A 13,235-nucleotide genomic window follows, 5' to 3' on the forward strand; every position below is an offset into this window, starting at 1 on the left:
CATGGACCAACCTCGAAGACATTATGTTTAATGAAATAAGCCGGTCACAAAAGCGAAAGAGTAGTCAATCACAAGTGCAGTGTGACTCCACTCACATGCAACCTGCACTAGACAATTCCACAGAGACAGAACGTATAACGGTGGTTCCCAGGGGCTGGGGAGAGAAAAAATGGGGAGTTCGTGTTTCATAGCTGTGGAGTTTTGGTGTGGGAAGATGAAAGAGCTCTGGAGATGGGCGGTGGTGACAGGGGCACAGCAGTGTGAAATGTACTTAGTGCCACTGAACTGAACACTTAAAAACGGTTAACGTGATACGTTTTATGTTATATATACTTTACCACAGTAATAAAACTAAGAAGCAGCCCCTGGCCCCGGTTAGTTGGGGATTTTACGATGTGTTTATTTGCCTGCTAGCTCATTGTCTGTTTTTCCCCGTGGAAAGGAAGCTGCATTAGAGCAGATTATGGCTGAATTGTTCACTGCTGGGTCTCAAGGGCTAGAATTATGCCTGGTCAACAATAGGCACTCTATAAAATCTCAAACAAATCCTTTGTATTTACTTGTTGGTTTGTCTGTATATTCACTTTCTTGTCTGACCACCTCCCGCCCACCCCCAGCCGAGACTGGACGTAAGATCCACGGGGCAGGGACCTGGTTTGTGCGGCTGCTCTGTGGGCCCACAGCACCCAAAGCAGCACCGACCACCCAGCAGGGACGGGCTCCACCACTGTGTACCCAGCGAGTGAAAACCGCACCCGCGTCACATCACAACGTGGGAGCTCACGACTGAGCTCCGGAGCACTGCAAAGTGCCGTGGACAGTCCCGAGCCAGAAAAAGCGCTCCTCCCTCGCAGGGAACCCATAGGAGCCCTGTGCTGGGAACCCCCACGAGGGCTTCTCGCCTTGAACCTGCCGCTGATTTATTGACCTGATCCACCTCGCACAAAACTGAGAGACAGTGGATATGGACCACATCAGTGTCTATTTCCAACTCTGATTCCAAAACGTTTTCTTCCAAAAATCATCTCTCGATGTAAGGCCAGGTAAGGCAACTGCACTGGAGGAAGATGGGCGGAGTGGCACTCCGGACTCTCCCCTCTCCAGTCCCCCTTGACCCAGGGCCTGTCCTTGAATCCTTGCCGTTGGCCCCAGGATCCCCCAGCACCCAGTTAAAAACTACTGGCCCAGCCATTCTTTGTGACCCTCTGGAGACCAGGGTGCGACTTCTCACTCCTCCACTCACCGAGTGACCTGGGTGATTAACCTCCCGAGTCATCAGCCTGCGTGTGCCCACCTCATGGGATTGTGAGGACCAGATGAAATCACATGTGTGAACAGGCTTCACAACGGTTATTTCACAACCTCTGCATCACTCCTTGCTGGGATACGCAGAGAACTAAATACATCAAGCACACCTACACCTGACAGACACCCTCCGTGGTAGAGCGGCTCTTATTAAAGCAAAGAACAACACGTCACCTGGTTGACTGACGCACCTGGCTGGTGTGCAGAGGGTTTCAGCGCGTTGTATTGCCCCGCCCTGACCACGCCCACAGCACACGCTAACCTCAGTGTCCCCCTCAGGAAAAGCCACTGTGGCACGGATGCAAAGCTCCTTACTTGCCCCTTCCCCAGTGGGTGGCAAACACTTCGGGCAGAGCTGAAACCATGGAACTGGCTGCATTATTGCATGATGGCACTGACAGCTGATTCAGAATTTAATCTTTTCTTACGACAAATCAGTTTTGCCCACTGGCGGGGAAGGTGGGGCCACCACCCCATTCCCAGCATCACTCACAGACAAAGGATATCAAAGTAGAAGCCTTTGGAAGGTTAGTATTGGCTCCCAGCACCCGCATTCCATTCTGCTGACAACATAAGCCTTATTCAGCATTGCACAGCATATCAACCAAGCCAGTTCCCCGACAGGCACAACAGAATGCTATTTTAAAAAAACATAGACATGTATTGCCAATTTCTACTGTCTCACAATTTATTTGGGGTAGAAGGGAGAGGGAGGAGGAGAAAACCTAAATATACAAATGCACGTGCCACACCAAATATCTGCAACCAAGCAGAGGTTAGGAGGGGGCCCAGGCAAGCCATGCAGAATGTCACATCCCCTGTACCTGTGGGGTTTCAGGGTTTGGGGGCCATAGAATGACGTTATGCAAGCTGGAGTCCTCCTGCTGAAAGCAAAGGGTTCCTACCATTAGGATGGGCCGCAGGGAACAGGATGCCCCACAGGACCAGAGGAACAGTCTTGGCTGGTTTCTACTCCCAGGCCAAACCTATGGGGTGTGCTCCCACCCTGCCCACGATACCCGGGTGCAATGAGACAACAGAGAGAGAGAAACCCGGAGCCTGAGGGTGTACAAAGAAGACAACAGCCAGGACTGGGCAGGCCTGTCCCTCATCTTTGCCCTGGAGACTCCTCAATGCCTGGTCTTTAATCTGTGAACGCAAGGTTGCTTCAGACTTGCAGCTTTCCTTCCAAGCCTTCACCTGTAAGCAGGATGCAGGGACCGCCAAGTGCGCCTCACGGCTAGAGACCCTCCCTAGAGGACGGGGGGCCTGGGTGGGATGGGGGAGTGTGCTGGCCCGGGCAGAGATGCCAGTTCGGAGGTGTTCCCACTGATCCAGGTGTGCGGTGGTAGGGTTGTGACGATGGTGATGGAGGGGAGAAAAGCTGTTAGAAAGATCATGTAATAGATATGTGTTGCCTTTTTGTCCTTTGAGAAACTGTTCCGAGCCATGTTGATGGGGCCGCTGTTGAGCTGGGCCCACCTTTGCGGGGACAGGTGCATGATTCAGGCTGGCTATCAAAGCATCCCATGTTTTGGGCACAGTGATTGACCCCAGAGGGGGCACATGACACAATCAAGCCCAGTCAAAGTCCTTAGAGGGGGCTGTTCAGGAGGCTGGAAGAAGCATGGAAGTCTGAAATTGTTGGGGGCTTTTTTTTTTTTTAAAGAGACAGGGTCTTGCTCTGTTGCCTGGGCTAGAGTGTGGTGATCACTGCAACCTCAACTCCCAGTCTCAAGCGATCCTCTTACCTGAGCCTCCCGAGTAGCTGGGACTACAGGCACGTGTTACCATGACCCACTAATTTTTTAATTGTAGAGATGGGGTCTCACTATGTTGTCCAGGCTGGTCTTGAACTCCCAGCCTCAAGTGATCCTCCCACCTTGGCTTCCCAAAGTGCTGGGATTACAGGCATGAGCCACTGCACGTTATCAGGCTGAGGGCACATTCCTGAACACCAAGGAATTACAAAGGAAAAGAGAGCAAGATCCAGTGGCTCTCCAGTGTCATCCTTTGAACCTCTGGACTCAGCTACCATTGCACCTTAGACCCTCTCTGTGGGCTTCTCAATTCTATTGTATAAGCCAGCAATCCCCGTATAAGACCATAATTTCTGCTTATGGTCATTGGAGATAGGCTTCTGTTTCTTGCAACCCAAAACAGTCCTAATTAAATAAAAACTTGGAAGGCTAAACGGCCAGGCCATCATCAATTAATTAATTAATCACAGGGTGGTTTATTAGATGTGGAGGAGGGAGTGGGCAGAGTTAGGGATGACTCCTAGATTTCTTACTTGGATGGCCGGGTAGATCATGGTACCCAGGAGGAGGAGCATGTCGGGAGAGGGAAGCTGAGTTCAGGTGTGAGGAACTCGGGCTGGCTGAGTCATCCGGGTAGAGAATCCAGGAGACAGACGGGACCTTGAATTCTGTAGCCAAACATACCTACATTTCATTCGCACTTGTTTCTTTACAAAAACAAACCATGTGCTGGTCCTGGAATCCTAAAAACAATCCCATAAAGCCCCACTGAATCATGTCTGGCTGAGTGTGGAGATGTGAAAACTTGCAGAGCCAGGAAAACATCTGCTTGCATCTAGGGAAGACGGGTTGGGAACTGGTAGGCGGTAAGACATGATAGGTGGGAGATAGGGGGAGAGGGATGAGGGTATTTAAACCCAGAGCATTTTTACCTTTCTAATCAGTAAATATCTGAAACATTAAAATGTCCATGCAGTAAGACGGGCTCTCACACTCTGATGAGCAAGGTATAAACTGGCACCACCTTTCTGGAGAGCATTTGGCAATATATATACATAGGGAGAGCCTTTAGAAAGCATAAAACCCTTTGTTTGATGCAGCTATTCCATTTCTATGAGTCTACACTAAGTGAACAATAAGCACTCAATTCTGGACAGCATGGTTTAATAAAGGTAATGGGAAGAAAATGTAAGTTATTTTAAACTATGCCTGTATTCAGGTAGAAATTCATCTCAAATGAAAGAATTTTACCCACTTCCCCTAGGGTCCTGTTAAAGCAGTTAAGACAAAAATCCCTCTATGCTAGGGTTTCTCAGCCTAGGGACTGTTAATGTTTTGTGCTGGATAATTCTTTGTTGTGAAAGACTGTTCTGTGCATTGCAGGATATATTGCAGTGACCCTCACCTCGACCTACTAGATGCCAGTAGTATCCTATCTCTGAGTTGTGACAACCAAAAATCCCTCCAGACATTGCCAAATGTACCCTGGAGGACAAAATCGTGCCCTCATCCACTCTAAAAGAAAAGATGGAACATCCCTTTAAGTGGAGATTGCAGAGAGGCACGACCTGAGCCAATCCCAGCCCGCAGGCACATTTGTTTGGCCCACGGAGTGTTTAAAATAACTGAAATTAGTTACCGACATTTTTTTAAAATGTAAGATTTCTTTACACAATTTTTCTAGAAAATGCAACAGGGTTAAACACTTCCCAACTCATTTTGTGAGGCTAGTATCTGATACCAAAACCAGATTAAAAAAGAAAATTACAGAGCAATATTTCTTATGAGTTTAGACAGAAAAGTCTTCAACAAAATATCAGCAAGTTGAATCTATCAATATGTAAAAATAATTTACAGCATGACCAAGTGGGATTTATCTCAGGTATGGAAGGCTGATTTAACATTTGACAATCAGTGTAATACAACATGTCAAACAATCAAAGAAGAAAGATCATATGATGACATTAAGTGATGCAGAGAAAGTATTTGACAAAATCCAACACCCATTTATGTTAAAAACTCACACCAAACAAAGAATAGAGAAGAACTTCCTCAATTTGATTAAGAGTATTAATTTTTTTTTTTTTTTTTTTGAGACAGAGTCTCACTCTGTTGCCCAGGCTAGACTGCCATGGCGTCAGCCTAGCTCACAGCAACCTCAAACTCCTGGGCTCAAGCAATCCTTCTGCCTCAGCCTCGAGGAGCATTAAATGCATATTACTGAGTGAAAGAAGCCAATATGAACAGGCTACATAGTATGTGACTCCAACTATATGACATTCTGAGAAAGTAAAGACTAGGAGACAATGCAGTGATTGCCAGGGATTGGGGAGTGAAGGAGGGATGAATAGGTGGAGCATAGAGGGCTTTCAGGGCAGCGAAGCTACTCTGTGTTTGTATTATACTCTGCATGACACTATAATAGTGGAGACATGTCCTTTGTCCAAACCTACAGAATGTGCAACATCAAGTGTGAATCTTCATGTAAACTATGGACTTTGGGTAATTATGATATGTCAATGCAGGTTCATCAATCGTAACAAACGCACTGCTCTTGTGCGGGATGTTGATAATAGGGAAGCCGTGCATGTGTAGGGGCAGAGAGTATATGGGATATTCCTGAACCTGCCTCTCAATTTTGCTGTGAATCTAAAATTAAAGTCTTCAAAGGCTTTAGTCTTAAAAAAAGAAGTATTCAAAGAAAAAAATGTGAACTTCAACCTAAATCATGTATCTTCTACAAAAATTAACTCAACCTGGATTATGGACTCAAATTCAAAATGTAAAACACAGTGATTGTTTCTGGCATGCCCTCAAAGGCCCTGGCATTTGCCACCTTTTCTTTGGACAATTCCTGTTCACCTGCTTGAGAAAAGATTATAGGGAAGAAAAAGGCAGAGGGAAAATGAATCACGGTGCGCTGCTTTTAGATCCAATTTTCTCATTGAAAGAACTCAGTGTCATTAGTCCAAAATTTCCACTTTGTGTGAGATAAATGGGAAAGTGTCTCCCTCATTTTGTTCACCAAGGCATTAAGTTAAAACTTTCACATTTAAAATAGATGATGACAAAATCTGAATATATTTTAATACCCTAGCGTTACACACAATTAAGCAAAACCGACTCCTCAATTGTAAAAACCTTGCCTAACATGACAACGACAGGTCGTATTTAATCTGCCTGATATTGATAGATTTTAAAATCATGTTTTTAATGGCCATAACTTGGAAGAGAAGTGTGGAAAAGCTTTTCTGTTTTAAACTTCTGCTGAATCCACGTGAGTTGACAGGCAGGCACAATCTAGGAAAAACATGCCCAACTCTCATTATGTCATTTTCACAAGCGCAGAATAAAAAGTGAAACAAGTGTGTGTGGCTTAGAAAACTGGGGCTAGCCTTAATTGTAAGAGAATTCTGATGAAATGAAAAATGCCTGCACAGGTAGATATCCATGGGCCGTCGGGAAAGTATCCAGCCACTGTTAATCTAATGAGAACAAGTCAACTTTTCAGACAGCCCACCTACGGCCGCACACGTCTACGCATAAGCTGTGTCTTAGCTTGCTCCTTCCTGGGTGAAAAGGAGACGCTGAAAAAGAAAAAGTCTAATCAAAGTCAGGCAAGAGAGCCCGGGCATCTGAGGGAGAAGCGTCCTGACACCCACCTGGTTGTCCGCGGTGCTGTTCTCGTTGCCCATGGTGACTCAGTGCCCAGCGTCCCTCAGAGTGGTACCAGAGGCGACTGGAAGGAACAAAAGGATACAAACATCTGTAAAATGGAGGAGCTGAGGCTCTTTCTGTCTGCTCATCTCCCCAAACTCAAAAGCCAGATGAGGGGAAATGTTTATCTCTGCAGCCACATCATGGAAAATTACTTTTGAAGGCTTTTCTTTTGCGATATGCCACCCAGACTTCTTTCTCAATATGGGTTGGTGTTTTTATTCCCCACCCTAGGGTTGGCAGACGTTCCTGACAAAACGGGTTTGTTACAGAGCCTCCGAGAGCGTGCCAGCTCACGCATACACGTGTATACATACGAAGGGGTGACAAAAGGGGCTCCTTTGCCAAGGAGCCTGGGGAACGCCGCTTGTTGGAGTATTTTCTGTTTCTAATTGTGTACAGTTTGGAAATTCAAGAGTGTGGTTGGTTTCCCACTGTTGGTGACAGCAGAGCTCGGTGTCACACATTGTGGGGCGTGAAATCCACCGCTCTTCAACAACATATGGTTTTTATATTTTTCACTCTACACACTTGTTCCATCAAATCAGTTTCACTTCTGCTCATATTTCCATGAAGGCAGAATGGTTCCCTTGCTGAGGAAAATGGGTAGCTGGGGCCAGACGAGGAATAAACCATGTACCGCAGCATGCTGCTGAGTCGGCTGGAACCACTTCCTGGGGCTGACTTAGTGACATTGTTTATTAATGATCATCTTAATTGGGATGCTTCCCACATAGTTCACGGAGAAGCCCAGCACATTCGCTGGCATGATCCAACTGAGCTCCATGAGATCCTATAGCACACAAGGGGCTGGAGGTATTACCTTCACTTTTTCTGTATGGAGAAACTAAGTTACAGAAAGCTTTTAAAATCATAGAGTTCGGAGCTGGAGCCATAGAGATTAGCGGTCTAATCCGGGGGGAAACTGAGGCTGGAGAAGGTAAGGAGCTTGCCAAAGATCCAGTCTGGGGAGGCCCAAAGTTGGAAATAGACCTCAGCCTCCTGCCTTCTAATTCAAGATTTCTTCTACGGAAATACAGTTTTTACCATTTTATTTTCTCAGAAAACCTAAAATTCACCCATTGATTTGTTTATTCATTCAACCAGCATTGACTGAGTAGCCACCATGTGCTACGTGCACTGAACAATCACTGGAAAATAAAATGTAAGTATTTTGAACAGGCCCAATTAAAATGTCTCCAAACTGAGAAAATTGGGAGTGACGTCCCCCCAGCACTCAATTCTTTCACTCTTAACTCTTTAATCAAAAGGATATGTATGATTCCTTAATCCTTTTGTGCCTTTCTCTGTGAACACACACACACACACACACACACACACAATCACATGCTCATACACAGAATATAAACATCTTCATGTATTTAAAATTGATTAATTCAGGTCATTTGTATGTTCATTTGAAAGATGATTCCCCATTAGAAAATAATGTTGAAAGTTAGAATCATTATGCCCTTATGAATTATTAACTTCCTTGTATCTTCCTAGTTGAATCATATGACACTGAAATTTCATATGGTTTAATCCTGTAATATTAATTTGTGACACTCGTTCACCATATTAAATGCAATAATTTTATTAAAAACCAGGGCATCTGAATTAGCTTTTTAAACAGCCAAATAGGCTAAGGAGAATGGCAAAACTCCTGGTGAAGTGTAAATTTTAAATCCCCCAAGGGAAGGCCTGGCTGCATCTGGAATCTTCTCCTGGGGAACTCTGCCCCACCACCCTCTTGGCGTTCCCAAGGGCAGAAGGCACAGCTCTGCCTTCTACTTACGTGCAGAGATGGTCTGGACTTGGAGGCTGCGGCCCACAGAAAGTCTGCTTTTCAGCTATTGGACTTTCTCCTCCATTCAGATTTGGGTGAGGTCTAAGCAGACGCCCTGACCCACCTCAGCCAGTAGGGCAAACGGCCTGTCTCCACCCTCGCGCTGCTGCAAACCAGCTGCGCTGCATACCTGGGTAGCAGCCGTGCAGGGACTTGCAGGGCCACTGCGATTAGACAAGCGTCCCTGCCCACGGGGAATCAGCGGTTCCCAGCCCATCACTTCCAGGGCCTTTCACACAGGGATTTTCCCTGCTAGTTCATCAGCAGGGCTCCTTTCAGAAGAGGCTTAACCCAACTAAAACAGCCTCTCGATCAGATTGGCCACATGCAATAGCACAGGCCTGTCCTGCACAAGGAGCCCTTGCCAGGAACCACTCGCAGGCCCTTTATGCATTAGAGCCAGGAACAAACCTTTCTTTCTAGGAAGGAGTCAAACGCTCACAGGGCTTCCTGTTAGCACCTGGGGAAATTCCGCCGTAAATAACATGGAAAGACAGAGAAAACCTGTGGAAATAGGATGACGTGGCAATCTGGCACCTGTTTACGGAGTGTGCAGAGTGTACTTAGCCAGGCGTGGCTTGAGTTTCGACAAGTGAAGTCATAAAAAGCAGCAGGGCTTGCCCGCATCGCGGACAGGCAGGGAGGAGGAGGCCTTGGGGACCTGGGTGAGACCAAGGGCTCCCACCCAGAGATCCTCCTGCCCAGTGGCCTCTCAGCCCCCAGAATTCCTCCTGTTTTTAATATTACCAGTCAGCGATCCTTTGCATGAATGCAGCCAGTTCCTTTCTTTGGTGGTGCAGAGCCTGTCATTCAAATGAAAGCCTCTACGGAATCTCCTTACTCCTGCCACGAGATACCGCCACCCCAGGGCAACCAACTAGCATTGATTCCATTGAAGGCTTCCTTGTGACAAGGTATCTTGCCCAGCTCAGAGGAACATTAGGAGCTCCTTGGAGGTGTTTAAGAAGGCCAGGTGAGGAGAGGGAGCCCGGTGCCCCACCTCTGTTTCAAACAGAGCAGAAGTGTGTATGTTTCAACCGATGAACAAATAAACACAATGCGCCCTATCCATACAATGGAATATTATTCAGACATAGAAAGGAAGCAGGGCATGGTGGCATGTACCTGTAATCCCAGCTACTCAGGAGGCTGGGGTGGGACACTGCCTCAGTGGTGCTGTTGACATCACTGTTGCTGCCACCACTGGCCCCTGGGGACAGCTGCTAGTACCAGCACTACCATGGCTGCTGGTCACTGGGCATCACCTCTGAAACCTATCCTACCAACTCTGTTCTGGCCGCTGTTGGGCACCAGAAGCTGCCACTGCCAATGAGAAAGAGGGGAAATAAATACACGGACTTTTCTGCTTCCATCCCAGGAGCTAGGGCTCTGTCTCTTACTGTGATACACTGACCAGGCTCAAGGGTAGGATTCAGATGCTGGCACTAGACAACCCGGAGTGCTCACATGCCTCAGCCAGGACCCCCATCCCCTGGGCAGTACTTGGACAAGGCCCCCAACATCAATCTCTGTAACTTACTACGTGAGAACAGGAAGCAGACCAGCTGCCTTCCTCTAAACCAGAGGTCGTGCAGCTGGCCAGCTTTCTGTCCCTTCCATGGATGGCTAAACATGTGTGTATGCGGGTTTACTTGTTTATTTCTGATGACAGCCTCAGTTCTGAGGCAGTATAGGGTTGTGATTATGAACCAGACCCCGAGGCCAGAGTGCTACAACGCAAATACCAACTCTATCGCTTGCTTGGTGTATAAACTCTGGCAAATTAACTTCTCTGTGCTCAGTTTTGTCATCTCTAGGACAGGAGTCAATAATGCCTACTTCACATGGCTGGATGTGCGTTAATTTCTACAAAGCTCCTAGAAGAGATTAAGTACTAGATAAACTGTTGACTATCATATCATTATTGACAGTGGGTCTCTTTAAAGCCTCTAATAGGCAAATCCCTGAGTAAAATAAAGCTTATATTGCCTTCTTTCTGTCCCTACAGTAAAATCATGAAGTCAGATGCTACCAATTAGAAATAGATCACATGGACAATAAAAGCACAGCAAACTGATTTGTGCACTGGCAGAAACAAACGTTTGACTAAGAAAATTTATAACACAGGCCCGAATAGAAGAAAGTAAATGGTCAAAAAAGAAATTTTGAGCAACCCATTCAAGTTGAAATATTTGCTGGGCCAGAGACACATCATTCCAACCCAGTCTCTCTGAGTAGCTAATGCTGAGTGTCAGATGTTAACTTAGTTACTCTATGTTCTTGGGGGAATGAAACTATGCTTCTTTATAAATGATCCATGATTTCAGCTTTTAATTAATTCAAAGTGGCTTGCCACAAATAAGAATGCATTCACAAAGATTTATTCTACCCTTGTCCCATGGACAGGGTCTAAACAGCCAGGTAAAATGGAACTCTTCCCCCAACTTAATCTTAAATTAATCTTAATTTTAAGATTAAAAGATTATATTCATTTATTTCTTGTTTGAAAAGACAGTAGTTTGAGAAAAACATTATTTTCTAACTGACGTATTGGTGTCATATCATCAAAGCCACAAAAGACCCTGAATACAAGTCAGGACAGTTTTTGATTTATTCATTCACTTATTAGTGTATTCCATAAATACTGAGCTCTTTTTATGTGCCAAGCACAGCTAGGCGATCATATTCTCTTTAATACTTACAGCAAAGCTATGGGGTAGGGTTTGTTTTTGTTTTTGTTTTTTTGCTAGATGAACTGTCGAAGCCCATAAGTGCACATTAGGTGGCCCGGCCAGAGTCCAGGAGAGTCTGGGAGAGGAAGGATGGAGACCCTGCACTCAATGTACAATGCAATGCTACCTCCTGGGGAAGATTGCTGTAAGGAGTTCAAAGACAATCCCCTGTCTTTATCTCCTGTTCATTTGGTACTGAAGTAGGACATGGGTTTTCTAACTGTTGGCAGCCAAAGCTGGCTGGGAAGGTCCCAGCTTATGGGATCCCCCCTCCTTGATCAGGGGGCCAGGAGGTCTGGGTTTGGGCTTGGTGACTAAACACTGCGGCTGAGGCAGCCCAGCAGGGCTGGGAGCCAGAGCTACAGCTGAGAAGAGCCACGAGCATCACCGGGCACATGGGGCCTGGGGGCAGGACTGAAGGAAGAGAGGAGACGGACACCTGAGAACCAACACAGCAGCTGGAGTGCGCAGAAGCCGCACACAGGCAGATCGGGCGGAGGACAGTGCTGGGAACCCAGATTGTGACATCTAGGCCAGGCTGATGCCCTGTTTTACATGCTCCTGGTGGGAGGGGAGGTGCAGGGAGCTGGGGAATCCGAGTCAAGATCATGCAGGTCTCGTTTCATCGATAATAAGACGGAGGCTCAGAGAGGTTTTGCAACTTCCCCAAGGTCTTCACCCTGCCCTGCTCTGTGAGAACAGCCTAGGAGTGATCTGTTGGGATTTGTTGATATATTAGATAATCACATCAAGTTTTCTATTAGCATTGTTCTCTATTGAAAAAAATTCTCTTGTTTTGAATGTGATGGAAATGTATCTGTTTCACAAGAGTAATAAATTCTGATTTTTCTCCCGCATAGAATAATTTAGATTGTTTAGAAACTTGAAGATTATCTTCTGGAAAATCTCCTTTTACAGATAAGGAAGCTGAGGCCAAGAGGGTGGAAATGATTTGCCCACCATTGCAGAAGTCTGCTGGCTCCAGCAGGCAGCCACATCTCCACCGGGTCCCTGCAGGCTCCAGAGCTGCTTCTGCAGACCAACCCGGCAAGCTCAGTTCAGAACCACATCCCCGGCTGAGGCATCGCCCCCCAGCCCCAGAGGCCTCCAGCAGTCGGGTCCTGCGTCAGCGGAGGACGTGGTCCAGGTTACGTTTGCCCGTCGAGGGTGAGCTCAGGTTCACCTGACCCAGCAGCTCCTTTGGCTGCGTGACAAAGCCCGCGACCTAAGCCAGTTGCTATTTGCATTTGCACAGATGGCCCAATCCTCATCCCAGGGGCGACAGGTGACCTCAGCTTCTTTCTCCAGTGACTGAACTCAGCACTCTAACTCCCTACCTTGCACAGCTGAGCACGGAGCTACTTATGGCTCCGTTATCATGTTCCTGTTTTAATACAAACAGCTGTAGCCCAGGAAAGAGATTCATCAAGAGAGGTTGCTTGCTGTATGCTCTGGCGAAGGACCTTCCCGGCACCAAAGACCTGGCTGCTCTGTGGGGCTTGAGTGAAATGATGACTCACACCCTCCCTTTAGGCCCTGTCTGCTTCTTTTTCTCCAGCTCTGAGGCCACCTAGAAATTTTGATGTGAAAACTCCAATTTGTGAGAAAAACGTAAAGATCTCCTACTCTCATGACCCAGTGATCAGAAACAAGACTGACATCTCCACCCCTCTGCCCGTGAGAGGCTGGGTCAGTTACTGTGTCATCGCCCCTCAGCTCCAAACGCCCCTCGTTCAGATGCAGGGGGACTCTGCGAACCCATTTCTGCTTTGCCAGCTGCTCCTTGAGAGGCTCTGCCAGGAGGGGGCAAAGGCCAGAGGAGGGAGAAGGGTGGAGAACACTCCTTCCTGTCTGTTTCCTGTTTCCATGAGCAGC

The 13,235-nt window shown here is 46.8% G+C and overlaps 1 protein-coding gene across 4 annotated transcripts in view; it reads right to left on the minus strand.

Annotated features, from left to right (window-relative positions):
- Positions 1–8,692, minus strand: part of TACC2 (transforming acidic coiled-coil containing protein 2) — a 172,721-nt gene extending 164,029 nt beyond the window's left edge. For 2 of the 4 annotated variants that reach the window (XM_045568334.1, XM_045568332.1), the window contains exons 1-2: positions 8,578–8,692; positions 6,728–6,804 (exon numbers count right to left, since the gene is read on the minus strand). In XM_045568334.1, coding sequence (XP_045424290.1) covers positions 6,728–6,760 — 33 coding nt within the window. In that variant the 5' untranslated portion in view covers positions 6,761–6,804; positions 8,578–8,692. The remainder of the gene's footprint in view (positions 1–6,727; positions 6,805–8,577) is intronic. The other 2 variants (XM_045568336.1, XM_045568335.1) reach the window with 1 other exon arrangement.
- Positions 8,693–13,235: the final 4,543 nt, after the last annotated feature.

This window comes from Lemur catta, chromosome 14, assembly GCF_020740605.2.
Source record: "Lemur catta isolate mLemCat1 chromosome 14, mLemCat1.pri, whole genome shotgun sequence".
In the NCBI taxonomy this organism is placed as follows: Eukaryota; Metazoa; Chordata; class Mammalia; order Primates; family Lemuridae; genus Lemur; species Lemur catta.